The 14,604-nt window shown below is 43.8% G+C and overlaps 1 protein-coding gene across 1 annotated transcript in view; it reads left to right on the top strand.

The window, feature by feature from the left end:
• LOC146811243 (uncharacterized) overlaps nt 1–13,536 on the top strand; it is a 138,578-nt gene extending 125,042 nt beyond the window's left edge. The window contains exons 3-4 of the mRNA XM_085615051.1: nt 2,505–2,580; nt 13,425–13,536. Coding sequence (XP_085471177.1) covers nt 2,505–2,580; nt 13,425–13,536 — 188 coding nt within the window. The remainder of the gene's footprint in view (nt 1–2,504; nt 2,581–13,424) is intronic.
• Nucleotides 13,537–14,604: the final 1,068 nt, after the last annotated feature.

The following is a 14,604-nucleotide window of genomic DNA, read 5'->3' as shown; positions in this document are numbered from 1 at the left end:
AAGATGGTATGCTCCATGCAAATCCAATTTAGTATAAATAGTGGCTTGTTTGATTTGATCTAACAAGGTCAGAATCAAAGGCAAAGGGTATCGATTTTTTACTGTCATATTGTTCAAGGCTCTATAATCGATGCACAAGCGCAAATCTCCCCCTTTCTTCGGTGTAAAAAATAAAGGGGAAGAAACCGGGGATTGAGAGTGTCTAATAAATCCAAATACTCATCGAAATAAGTTCGTAAGTATTCATACTCTTTTTCTGTTAGTGCATATATACGACTACAAGGTAGTGTAGCACCAGGGATCAGATCTATCCGACAATCGAAATCTCAATGTGGAGGCAAGGTATTAGCTTTCTTTTTATCAAATACATCAACCAAATCGTTATACTCTGTGGGAACTCCTTCGAGGAGTAATACACTTTGCTTCTTTAGGGAAATCATATCCCTGAACAGTATCATTGTTGGTAGGAGTTTGAAAACATGTGGTGTGGCAATATGGTGAATAGAAAGCAACTGTTTTCTTCACCCAATCAATTCCAGGATTATGGCACGTTAACCAAGGAATCCCCAGAATGAACCTAAATTGTAGTGCGTCAATGATGTCAAACGTATGAGCTCACTATGAGAAGGGGAACTTAACATTTGTAATGTTTCTGTGCAATGTTGAATGGGCCCAGAAGTGAGTTCTTTACCATCAACTCCCTGGACGATTTCAGGTTGGGATTTAGCTACAATGTGTAAGCCTAGTTTATTCATAAAATGTGTATCTATAAAATTTCCTGTGCCTCCATAATCTATTAATGCGTCCACTGTCCATGTGCGTGCAGGATTGTCTATAGCTGTGAGCTTAACCTGAATACAGAGATGTCGAAATGAATCTGTAAGGTTTGTGGAGGCCAAATTAAAACATGCACTTGACAAACTGACCTCGTCTTTCATCTAGTTGATCAGTTTTCTGAGTCTGCTTGTATTATGGTCACCTCAGATGTCTTAGATTTACTTTTAGTGGGACGTGTTGGACACTCTTTTACGAAATGTCCTGACTTGCCACAATAAAGAAATTGATTAAGCTTACGTCTTTTTTCTTTTTCTTCTTTTGTGATGGGACCGCGAATAGTACCAATTTGCATTGGTTCTCCCTGATCCAGTTTACTAGTTACCTCCTTAATCGAAGTTATTTTCTCTTTAAATATTAAAAGTTTATGATCCGTCTTTTCCACGTTTCCCTTTTCGTTCTAATAATCGATGATTTAATTTTATGACTAAATCAATTAACTCACTGCAATCATCGGGTGGGTCTAAAATTTGAGTAACCATGTCCTTTAATTCGTCTCTCAATCCTCTGTAAAATAGGGAAATTCTTTTTTCATGAGGCCAGTTGGTTTCTAAAACTAAACGGTTGAAAACAGAAATATAATGGGTTAAATCTGATGATCCTTGTTTTAAATTTAGCAGTTCGTTATCTGCCGTTTGTACAAAAACGTACTTGGCAAACAATTTTTTCATAGTCTGTTTAAATCGTCTAAAATCGTACAATAAAGGGTCATCGTTTTCTACCAATGGGACTGACCATAATGCTGCATCGCCTCCTAGATAGGAGAGAATAAAAGCCACTTTTGAGGATTCGTCAGGAAAAGCCGTGGGCTTTGCGATTAAATGAAGGTGACATTGATTCATAAAAATTGTGAATTTATTACAATCACCATAGAACCTTTCCGGTTGGGCTAAAGGTACTAAAACAGGGGTTACTACCTGAATTTGGGGAGAAGAGTTTGAATAGGTAGCTGGGGATGCAGTTGTTGCTGGAAAGATTGGTTGAAAACTAGACGGTTTAAGAATAGGTTTCTGAATCGCTCCCTGAAGAGCTGTTACATCTCTGTGCAAAGCTGCGTTTTCGACCTTTAAGTCTTGTAACATAGCAGCAATATCCTGCAAACTAACTTGTTGAGTTGGATCAGAATCTGGAGGACCCAACGTCAGAGTATGTCTTGGTTGGCTGGTTAGCAGGGCAGGAGTAAGATGTTCGTGCGTCTTTGCTTCTTGGTTGTGTAATCCTTTGAAGCTCTTGAGGAAGAGAGCAAAACACCAGTATGAATCACAGGTCAACTCAAAGAAGTATTCTTAATTTCATCACATATGACCTTTTAGTTATAACAATGTAACGTAACTCACATGTGGGTGTTACTGTGCTTCTTTTGAATCTCGCTCCTACTAAAATTGAAACATAAAAAAGCGTGCTTTCCAATCCAATTCTGAAAACATACAGTAGAATGCTTTTTGCCAAGACACAATTCTATAAATGTCTTCTCCTAAAAGAAATTCTAATGTTCTTACACGAGTGCTATAAATCAACTGTAAAATCCACAATGATAAAATTCTTCTTGCAAGTTTCCTTGTTTTCTTTTTCTGCGTTGGTATATTCTTTTTAAAAGTTCCAAAAATTAGTCTTTACTTAAGTAAATTAAGTTTTTTTCTTGTACTTAGCTTTCTTGTTTTGGTTTGCAGATCCAGATGTCGCTGTGAAGAAACAAAGATGCAGCAAGCGGAGTCAAGATCAACAGTCCTTCGCGCTGCCTTTTAGGTAAGTAGAAGAGGATCAACACGAACTCCGTCTCGTCAAAATGAACAGAAGGCCAAGCGTCTTCTAGAACTTGGGTGTGGTCTTTTATACTCAGACCACACCCAAGCGTTCACACGTTTGTTCACGTTCCCTATGTGACGACGAGTGCGCTCCAGATTTCCTCTATCCCGGTAGCAAGCAGAAGCTCTGCCGGGACTTTAGAGTGCTGCTGTAACCATTTCAGATAAAAGTCTGCTGACATCTCGTATTTTAAATGCAAGGCGTCTTTTGTTTACATAAGACAAAAGCTATATGTGAAAGAGTACTTAGAAAATAACAATACTGCACATGATTTTTAACCAAACAATAATAGCACTAATTACCTAAACCTCACCATACAGAATGTATACAAGCATAAAAATCACTACTGTGTTACACAACATCTAATGAGTGCTGGTGCACGGGATAGGGGTGGGTTTTTTATAACTAAACGCTCTGAATGATACCAAGACACGTATGTATGCACATAGATGATTATTTCAGGACATGCCTTTGCCGTAATCATGACAGTCGTTTTCAATAGAGAGCTGCAAAGAAGTCCTGCTGCCAGGAGGGCGAGGAATGTCCGGTGGAATCCAAGCCTGGATTTGAGGTGAGAAGAACCTGAAAGCAGAGGGGACAGAGTCTGGGTCACTTCAGGTTACCAGGGGCTCGGTAGTCTAATGCCCACCGATGTCAGATGCTTCAGGTGCAAAGAAGGATTGCTTGACTCTGCAGCCACGAGGACCAGGAGACATCGAGGACAACCAAAGTCTGGGTGTGAGCTGTCCCACAAAGGATGTCGAGAGCTGAGGGGTCGATGTTCGGCAGGAGCACCAACAAGCCTTGGCAAATGCAACCCACGCGGTGAAATGAAACAGGTTACGGTATGGACCACCAAGGTCCAGGGGACTCTCCAAGCAATGGAGAGTCAGGGCACATCTGGAGCAACAAGGTAAGCCCAAGAATTAGCAAGGTGCCCTCGCCAGGACCCACAGGCCAACGGACCAGGGATCATGAGAAGACCTCAAGCAAGTCTGCAAAGCACCAGCCCACAGGACACTTGTAAAGTGGAGGCCAAAAATCTTCAGTGCAAATACTCCTCGTGATCAGGACTACACGGAGTTCAAACCACCGGCTCAGGAATCATCACTAAGCATATGCAACTGCAAATATACGCAGTGCACAGGGGTTCGGGTTGCACGGTCCCCACGAGGGATACTGGTCTCAGAATCGCTGAGAGGGCAGATCGGCCTCAGGGACCTTCGGGAACCTACCTCCTGTGTTTTCTGAAATCTTCAGAGTCCTCAGGAGCTCGGGAGCAGCAACACAGTCAGATGCATTTAGATGCCTGCTTTTGCAGGGGAGTAACTCCTTTACTCCGAGGGACATTCTTCAATCGTCCAACGTCGTGCAGGCAATCAAAGTACTTGGTTTCTTCTTAGCAGAATCTTGTCCAGGTAAAATCTAAATTCCTGTAGTCAGGTATCCCACTTTATACCCACGGGAAGGGGTTGGAAAGATTCTGTGGACCCTCCTAGGGGAGGGGCAGGACAGAGGGGTGGCTACACCCATGTCCTTTGTCCAGTTTCGCACCAGAGCAGGAGCAAATGGCTCCTGGAACTGGTTTGAGCTGGACTATGCACAAGGACACTAAATGTGCCCCCCATGCAGACTTTCTGGCACTCTAAGAGTGCACTCACCCAGCCCCAATACACTAAATCCTGTCTGGGAGGTGGTTGCACCTCCCTGTGACAAGATGCCTATTGTCATGCCTTCCTCTGCGTGAGCTTGGCTCAGCAGCAGGAGAGCAGAACCGTGTCTCTGGCTGGCAGTATCCATTTTGCGCTGCCCAGGATGAGAAAGCTGGTACCGGGTATACCGGTGACCCACATATGTGCCTTCAGAAGGGTGTAATCATACATCCCATGCCAGTTACTTTTCCAAGGTGTTTGACACCAAACACAACATGTTTCTAAGCAGCCGTTTTAATTTTAGCATTTAAAGCGAGGTTATAATGCACTCACACATATATGTCTGGCTGCATCAGAGACAACCCTGGAGAATTGTCTCCGAAGGCTGCAGAGGGTCTCTGCTCATGCAGGGGCACCCTCTCACGTAAAACCCAGCACCCTGCCTTCAGGATTGTTAAGGCCTACAATAGGGATGACTGATCGGTATTTAAGTGTAGTGATTTAAATGGATATAGTGAACCTATATCTTAGGTAAGTGGTGCAAGCACCAGCTTACACAGTCTGCTGTCGCCGGCTGGTCATGTCAATTTGGATGGACTCTCAGGGGTGGCACTATACATGCTTCAGCCCATGGGAGGCCTCTGGGGTACCTATGCCCTGGGTATATGGTGTACCATATACTAAGGACTGATAAGGGTACCCCAGAATCCAATCTGGAGTGTACCTAAAGTACATGTATAACAATTTACAGGAGAAAGCAGATAGTCTGGAGTCCTGGATAGCAGGATCCCAGTCAGACTAGGCCAAAAACAGTGTGACATCAGCAAAATGTGGGGGTACCCATAAGAAGCAGATACTACATACCTACAGCGCCAGGTTCTATATCACTGCTTAGGCACATGATATTTATATCCCTGCTGCGCTGCCGCTTCCGATGGTCCTCATGCAGTTTGCTGGGTGCTGCTAAGAGCATCTCTGAATGCCAGTGGAGGTTTGTGATTGATGTCTTTATATTGAAAAAAGCCACAAGAATTACTTTATCAACTTTAATAAAGGTATCTTGCTTAGGGACAGATCTGGAGCTTTTGCTGACTAACCAGTTTGATCTTAGCCTAAATATACCTTCCCACCCCATCTGAAAGAGACTCGGCTATTTTATCTTACATCATTGCATCTGTTGTGTATAGTGAGTTAGTGAGAGCCCAGCTAGCATTTTAGTTATTTTTTTGCGTCACATGGGATACATTTAAGAGAATATGGCCACCAATGTAGCCTGACTAGCTTCTGTGGAAGTGTGCCCTCACATTATTGGCTACAGACAGTTTGGCCTTTCAAGAAATTTGAAGCAATTGTAACTGTTATGGCCAGACTGATGTGGCTGGGAGAAATTTGTACGTGTAGTAGGCTGGTCTGTGCTTTGAAAGGCTGGCAGGGGAGAGTCCTGGCATGTTATTGAGTTTGGTATGGCCCTGTCCGAGGAACCAGCAGCAATCTTCAGGTTTCATTTATGCCAGATGACCTCTGTATACAAAAGCCTCGACAGAAAAATGCCAAAGGTTACACCATGACAGACCTTAGAACAGGGTTCTCCAACGAGTAGCTCGGAAGCTACTGGTAACTCTAAAGCTACCTGTGAGTAGCTCCCCTATGTATAGTCCAACCTGAGAAATGAAACGTTTGTGTTTGGTTATGATTCAAAAATTGAAAAGGATATAATTAAAAGTAAAAAGTGTCCATTGTCTGATCTGATCAGCTGACCATGGTGCAATAGGGGACCCTTATTATACTGATTTTGTTTCTTAGGTGTCACTGGGCATGGTACATAGGGCTGCTATGACATGAAGATGCATTCAACATTGAAAATGATGATGCTTTTTGTACATTTCTGTTGGTGACCTTGCCTGGTGCACTAGTACTGTCACTGCTAGAAATCCTGCATGCAACAATGGAATATTATCTGAAGTGGTCACTATTGCAACACTGATCATTTGTGTTAGTAGCTCAGGATGATTTTTTATTGAATATAAGTAGCTCTTAATACGCAAAAGCTTGGAGGTCCCTCCCTTACAACAATAAAAATGTGCCAGGTGTAATGGTTGAATTAAACTCAGCCACTGGTAGGTAATTGCTAGGTTGCGTTCTAGTTCATCAACCTTTTGTTAACTGTGCCACACCGAAAACAGACCAGCCATGTATAAATCAGTGTTATTCCTGCTCCAATAAGAACTGTCCATCCGGTGCTACTGCACCCAGTTCCCTATACACAGCAACACAAGCAGCGGCATAGCTTCGGGGGGGCGGAGATGTTTGGGATAATACAACCCCCTAATAAATGTATTTTCTGGTAAATAGCTGGGTACATGTGTGTTAAGTCGGGTATGGTGAGATGCCTGTCGGATTTCACCCAGTGCTTTAAATGGGAAAAAATAAGTGCAGGTACTCATTAAAATGAGCTAGAGGTGTAGTGAGTGGGCGGGGCCAGGGACGGGGTTAAGGGCAAGACATGATGATACTTAACTACTTTTATAATAGTTGCTGCACACACCAAAACACATAATTGTGTGTATATAAACAAAGCAGGTTAACTCATTACACAAAATGAAAGAGAAATGCGATAATGTTAACATTTCCTTTTTTTGCAATAGTTGCACCTTCTTAATGCCATGCTGTTTATTGCTGTTGTTTGGCACAATACTATATATTTTTGGGCATGTGAGTAGGAAGAAACTGAAAATAACCCCACTTCGAACCAAAGCTCTTATGGCACCAAGCAAATGAAGCAAATCATCATGACCCTCCCCAGAAGATATCTCTTGTCTCTTCCATCGATCTATCCATTCATCCTTTCATCCTACCATTTACCTGCTGATGTCCACCATTTACTCTTTACATTCTGTTTTCTATTCAGTTTTTCATCCATCATTCAGTTTTTCACCATTCCTTCTGTCCAACCTTCATATCCAAATCTATCCATCCATCTTTAGACCTATCCCTTCATCATTTCACTCATACATCTCTTTAGCCACCCTTTCGCTCATCCATCAATCCTTTCTCTCATCTATCCATCAACCCTTTCACTCCTTTATATCATCCACCCTTTCATTCCATCCACCCTTTCACTCAATCCTCCTTTCACTCATCCATCCTCCACCTTTTCATCCATCCCCCCTCCCTTTCATTCATCCATCCAATCTTTCACTTATCCACCCATATCCGCCCTTTTATCCAATCATCCACCCTCTTTCACCCATCCATCCATTCACTCACTCATCCATCCACTCATCCATCCATTCATACATCCACCCTTGCTTACTCATCTATCCACTCACTCATTCACCCACTAACCCTCTCTACTACGTTATTTATTAACCTTTGTCACCGAGCAGACATGTACACACAAAGTGCCACCCATTTTTCTTACAAAAAACAGGCATACAAATGTAGGCAAATACACAAACATAAGCAGACACACAAAGGACTCCGGTATGTTAAAAGCCATGTTATATTCTTCACCATGGCTTTTTTAATTGCCACTGCCAGGGGACTGCCTTGATTGCTGTGTTTGTGCAAATGCATAGGATAGTGTGAATGTGGTTGATAGCACAGGGCCTGAATGGACCCAATAGCTGCCAAGGTTTCAGTTTGCTTTGTGTGACATTTTCATATTTTCATTGTAATTATGAGTGACATTTCAACGACTATGAGTGACACTTTCTCACTAGCAAAATTAAGCAATGAAGACGAGGGAATCATATAAATATCAGAAAAGACATCCAGTTGAGTATAGCTGCTAATGTTTCAGATTGCTTATGTGTGACATTTTCATAGATTCAGTGGATTTACGAGAGTCAGGCAACAACTAGATGTGTAACACTTAGAGTGGCACTTTCTTGCGAGCATAATCATGGTATGAAGTCAATGGAAATAGACAAATATCAGAAATCACACTCATTTGAGCAACAATGAAGTCAAACTCTGCAGTAGGTTCTTTTGAAGCTATTATTCAATTTCTAAAAAAATCAGCGCCCTCAGCTTCAGGTGCGGCTGAACCACATGTAACGAAGGGCTCTCTGTGACAAAAGCAGCAACCCACTGAGCTATCCACATACAATACAGTACAATACAATATGCTTTTTTGAAGGAGGCATATTAACTCTCTACACTACTTAATGGTCAGAGTGAAAACTGCCAGTAGAGAAAACTCTGACCTCTCTCTAGCTGGAACAATAATCACATGACATCTCTTGACTTAGCAAGTCTAACTATGCTGAGAAAATAAAGGGTGCTGCTTCGTAGTGTCACTGTCAAGCAGGAATGTTAAACACTTAGCACTACTAATACATCAGCAAAACTGCTAGTTTAGACAAAAGGTAGCGCTGGTGTGATGAGTCTGGGGCAGAAGTTGGGCTCTGTGCTGGGCACAGCAATAGCACAGTCCAGGTCAGGAGGAGGTGAGCAGGTGATCGATTCTGGAACAGCGGCTTCCTCCTTTAACTTCATGTAGCAGGGGAATTCCTGGGTGCCCTGGGCCCCGGCTGGCAGGCAGGAAATGCAACATCCTGCCACAGCCTGGGCGCTGACCGGACATGGCTCCTCCACAACAGTGTGACAGAGCAAGAAGGGAGCCAGGCGCATCTAAAGGAAAGTGTTAGGAATGTGTGGAAAACACAGGGTTGGCGGCTAGTTTTCAGCTTCTTTGGCATAAGAAAGCCTTCTATGCACAGACCGAGTAATTGAGGCATGTGGCGTTAGGAAGGTAGGTGCCTCACTGCAGAAAACGGTTAGATTAGCGCTCCAGGGGCCTCTTCGATCGCATTGTCTGGGCATTAACCCTCTGATCGAGAAAAAGTACGGGAAGTGTGAGAATCTGTCCTTGCCCCTGATAAAATGTTTATGTTTAAAGTATTACCCTGCACGGACTTTACCCTACCTGAAGTGCTGTGCTTTGAAAATCACATGTGCACACTAGCAGGTACAATGAATCTCGACCCTGCTTTGTCAAGCACAGCGTGATGGTGAGCACCGAACATTATTCAACTGCGCCCTGCTGAATAGCTCAGCTGAGGCTCAGATCGAGGACTGGAGACAGAAGCGGCGCCTTTGCTGCCAGAGACAAGTTCCACTCCTGCTCACCAGCACTCACAGCCACTAAACCTACCTTGTCATGAGTACCGGTACTCTCCAAGGCAGCAGAGAAGTGCCAGTACTCACAGTGATAAATTTAAGAAGTGCAGGTACTCCGTACCGGTGAGTACCGGCCCATTTAAAGCACTGATTTCACCAAGGATGTTTAAATACACAAAGACAAAAACGCATAAACACTCTCTGCTTCTTGGTTTTGAAAGTCCTCAAAAATGTTGGGTATTTTACAAAATATCGTGTTATCTCTCTTAGTATTCCCACCAATCTGCATTCCTCTCCCTTTCCACTGCTCCTTAGGCCCTCTCATGCGCCCTGCTTGTCGTTCAATGCATTTTAATATTTAATGCCAGCTAGATTGTTGGAAAATCTGAAGCTTACAAACCCCCACCTCAATCTTACTGATCAAGCTTCGCCCCTGAGCACAAGCAGTCCCAGATCAGTTTCAACCTAGTTGAGCCTAGTCAGCGGGGTCAACCAGAGTCTCCCGGCAACATGGGCACGTGACTCACATCTGGTCATTTCTGTCACACGTGGAACTTGTCCAGTTGTGGCCGGCATGGCTCACGGGTGGGGGCGGGGCGTGCACGGGCTTGCGTGGGGGGATAGGCGAGTGGTCGTGAGGGACGGGCGAGTGGTCGCAAGGGGGGTTGAAATAATAACAAATAAAAAAGCATCTCTTTCCCGGGTCCCACATCTTCACTGCTAAGTCTGCTCCTGCTTTCCTGCCTCCGCAGGAACAGGAAGCAGGCAGCCTCCCTCCCCTCCCCTAAGCCAATCATAACGCTGCAATGGCAGCAATGTGATTGGTTGGGACGACGACCACACAGGTGTCTATGGGGAGGCCATTTTCTCCATGTGCTGCATGCAGACTACATGAAGAAAAGGGAGAGTGCACATGACTGGTTTTTATCGGCCCCAGAGGGCCGACCAAACAGTCAGGGCTCGCAGCATTGTGCAAGCCACTCCTCCCCTCCCTCGAGCAGACCCGCCCACCCGCCCCCAACCAAACCCTTCTGCTTTCTCGCTGTGCAAGAAGCAGAAACATAAAATGGTATTATAAATACCATTTTATGTTTCTGCTTCTCGCACTGCGAGAAAGCAGTGGGCCGACGCTCCTCCGCCCAAATGGAGGAGCCGCCCCTGGCACTTGTCTGTGATCAGAGTGGAAGAAAAAGTATGTACCGGAAGCGATTGGCAGCGGCTGGGGTCTTTCAAGCCTTCCTTACAGCAGTCTGTGGAACACAACAGAAGGCACTGATTTTGGACCCTAGCTTAGGTCTTGATGATGAGGAAAGGGTTAACGGACGGTGTTGCGCCATGGAATCCATGCTGGTCTTGTACTATGGCTGCGCGCTGCCCTTCACAGGCCAGGACGGTGTGCCCCTCTTATCTCCGTCCTCTGCCACGCGCACGGGCCTCCTCCTAAATTAATTAATTTCTCACTAATCAGATGATGGGATCTGCCAGCAGGGCGCATTCTCTCCAAGGCTCTTAAAGTGCCTCGCTCATCAGCACAGGCTTCGGGGACGAAGGACAAAGCAGCACCTGAGAGTGTCCCTGGGGGCAGAGCAGCCCCGTCCCGAAAACCACTCCATAGAGGAGGAAGAAGGCCCTCCAGACCCCACAGCCCCTGTGGAGGAAGTTCCAGGGACAGAGTGCTCGGTATCGGGGCAGTGATAAGCGACAGTGTCGTGATTGTCTCTATTTCCAGTAACCCCTGGGTCTTTCAAGGCAGTGACGTAGCACAGGGCTGGCAGGGCAGTGACATGGCAATACTAAGAAGGTCTATAGGGCAGTGACATGAAGCTTTATTCGGGCAATAACAAGAAGATCTATTGGGGCAGTCACTGAAACAGGAAGCACTATCAGGGTTGTAAGAAGAAGATCTATTGGGGGCAGAGACTGAAACAAGAAGTTCAATCAGGACAGTGACCAGTGACAGAGGCGTGATCAGAGGCGTGATCATCTCCAGGTCCGGTACCTCCTGACTCTTTCAAGGCGGTGCAGTAGCACATGTCTGGCAGTATGGGGACAGTACCAGGGCAATAACAAGACGGTATGTAGGGCACTGACAGTAGTATGGAGCTCTTTCAGGGTAATAACAAGAAAGCTTACTGTGACAGTTGCAGGGGGGATTGTCCATGGCAGTGGTGCTAACAGGAGACTAAGAAGACAATAAATTCCCTTCAGTGCCAAATAAAATAATTGTTCAACCAATCATCTAAAAAATACCACAAATCAATCATACAAAAACCCATATACCTATATTTGCAATGCCACAAGACAACCACTGACTAATAATGGAAAGCCACCTATAATGTATTAAAGAAATGTTGGAGCCATGAAAAAATGTTCATTATACAGAATTCATAAATCTTCATATTATAAAACTAACAGGAGACTGCCAGAGTCAGGAGCATGTAGCAGAATAGTGAGAGTAGCAGGGGGTCACTAGGACATGGACTGTAGCATGAGACTGCCAGAGCAGCGACAGAAATAGGAAACTCTAACAAGGCATTAATAGTGACAGGGAACTCAAGCTACCCAGCAGTGACTGCATCAAGAAACTAAAGGGGGTACTTACTGACTGTTGTAGGAGAAAAGCCGGTAAGAGACAGTGGCAGGAGACAGCCAGGACAGTGAGAGTAACACGAGGTTCCATCACCACAATGACCATAACATGAGGCTCTCTTAGGACAGGAATGTGAGGCTCCATCAGAGCAGTAACTGGGTGCTATTTCAGGACAGAAAAAGTCACAGGCAGGAGGCCAACCAAGGAAGGGACAGTACTTTCAGGATCAATTAGGTTGGGGCAGTGACAAGAGACTGTACAGCAAGGCTAACACGAGACAATCAGGAGAGTGAAAGGGAGGGAATTTTTTCAGGAGATCCAGGTCGCACAGGGGTTGTTGGCCACTGAAAGGATTGATTGTGGATTCGCAAAATAGCAAAATACATTTCAGTGAGCAAAGAAGAAGCAAAGCATACTCAAAGTTTACATAGAAAATAATAAAAGATTCTGGTTCAGCAAGTTTATATAATTTTTATCCACATTTTTCGGGTGGTCAAATTAAGGATTCAGCCAACACGTGCTTCAAACTCTGTGTCAAGTGTGCTTAGGGCTTCCTTAAGGCTGGAAGTTACTTAAGTACTGTGTGGGTTGACATATTTTAAGAATGCTATTCAATTATTAAATGCATTATATACTTTGAAATAAGTGGGGTACAACTCCATGCAGTGGGAACTACAAAACATGGCAATAACCGCAAACAAGCAGAGGCAACTTCAAACAGAGATACCCGTACATACACGCAAAATCAGTTTTAAAATGTGAGTCACTGGTATGTGGAAAGTGAGACCAGACCCTCTGTGAATAAAAGCATTGATTAGAGAGCGGTTGGAAAGAATAATTCATAGTGAAAAAATATTGGAAAGTGTCCTTAGAGAGGAAGAAATATTGTATGTATATGGTCAAGACATTAGCAACAAGCAGTGGCATAGCCAATAGGTCTCACCTTTGAGCACTATTGGCGTTGCCACTGGTCTTTAGCCATGCTGCACAGCATCCCGGATGCCTTACCGCATGGCTAAAGAATTGTAAAAAAACTTTTGTCGTGCCCAGTGCATGCACCTACAAAATGACATGGCTACCTTTATTCCTATTTTGGTACAGATCTATATTGGATTTGTACCTAAAAAGAGAAAAATTGCGAAGGTGTTTTTCTTTCATCATCTATGCTCACTGAGAGGGACAAAGGCAGAAAGAGGAGGGACAGACCACACAATCTAGCGAATAAGAAGCAAGCAAATTAAAGTGACAATAAAAAAAACCAATGGTAAGCTATGGGTGTGCTATTAAGTGTAAGCTAACAATATGTCTTGCAACAGATAGTGTATGTGCTGACTAGTAGGCGAGACCTAAAATGGTACGTCTATGTAAGGCTAAGCGCAATTCTTGTTTAATGTTGGAAATGTTCTTGTTTATTCTAGGAATCTTATGACATTTGGGTGTACTTCAGAAACAAGAAAGATGTCATGGATCAGTGTGGGACGGAAATTCAGCAGAGGACTTGATGGGGCAGCATACCTGTGGCTTCTGTAGAGGCTGAGTGTGAATGTGGTATGTATGACAGTGCCTTGTTACACACTGGCAGTCATGTTGAGACAACATACAGTGCATTAAATAAATGGAGATAGAGGTGACGTAGTGTGGCCCAATTGTCAGTTGTGTGTCCTGTGTAAGGGCATTTATGTGCATTCTGGAAGCATCGGTGTGTGATCACCAGTGTGGAGTACTATCAAGCTCAATGTCTGGTTCAGAAAGTGCACTGGGCACCTATTGGTTCAATATGGGCAATATGAATATATATATATATGAATAGCACTCATTACAGCGCATGCGTTTTCTACCCATGCCATTACAACGCAAGTCATTACAACGACGTGTTGTTACATCATATGCCATTACAACGCAAGTCATTACAACGACTTGCTGTAGGGGGGTCACTGGTGTTTGGAATAGTATATTATTATTCCAACTCCAGTGTGTGCAACAGAAAGGAAGGTGTTGCATTTAAAATCCAATACTTTCTGCCCCCTACAGCAAGTCATTGTAACAACTTGTGTTGTAATGGCATGCGATGTAACAACGCGTCATTGTAACGACTTGTGTTGTAATGGCATGCGATGTATCGCAAGCGTTGTAAATGATCTTTCCTATATATATATATATATATATATATATGCATATATATATATATATATATATATATATATATATATATATATATATATATATATATGACACCGACTGGCAGTCGCCAGTAGGTAGTTATAGTTATATATATATATAACTATATATAGTTATAAAGGAGTGCCAGTAAACTCCGAAACGCGTCGGACTTAGTGTTTAAATAAACACACTTTTGGATTGAGGCCACGACTCCAGTGCTTGTTCTTTCGTCCTTATCTGTGGAAAGTGAGACGCAGTGGATTTATTGGTATATATATATAACACTTGGACTTTATTTTTGTTGCAGGTTTAACAGCTCACAGTAGCAACACAAGATTGGAGCACCACAATGACCAGAAGGCTGTGCGAGCGGCCGCGCCCACTGGGGCGTAATCAAATTTCAGGTGCTCATAATGTTTCCCTGCATACAGACATCCA

This window comes from Triturus cristatus, chromosome 7 (genome assembly GCF_964204655.1).
Source record: "Triturus cristatus chromosome 7, aTriCri1.1, whole genome shotgun sequence".
Lineage (NCBI taxonomy): Eukaryota > Metazoa > Chordata > Amphibia > Caudata > Salamandridae > Triturus > Triturus cristatus.
Note: the sequence above shows the minus strand (reverse complement) of the source record. Positions and strands in the feature narration are given on the sequence as shown.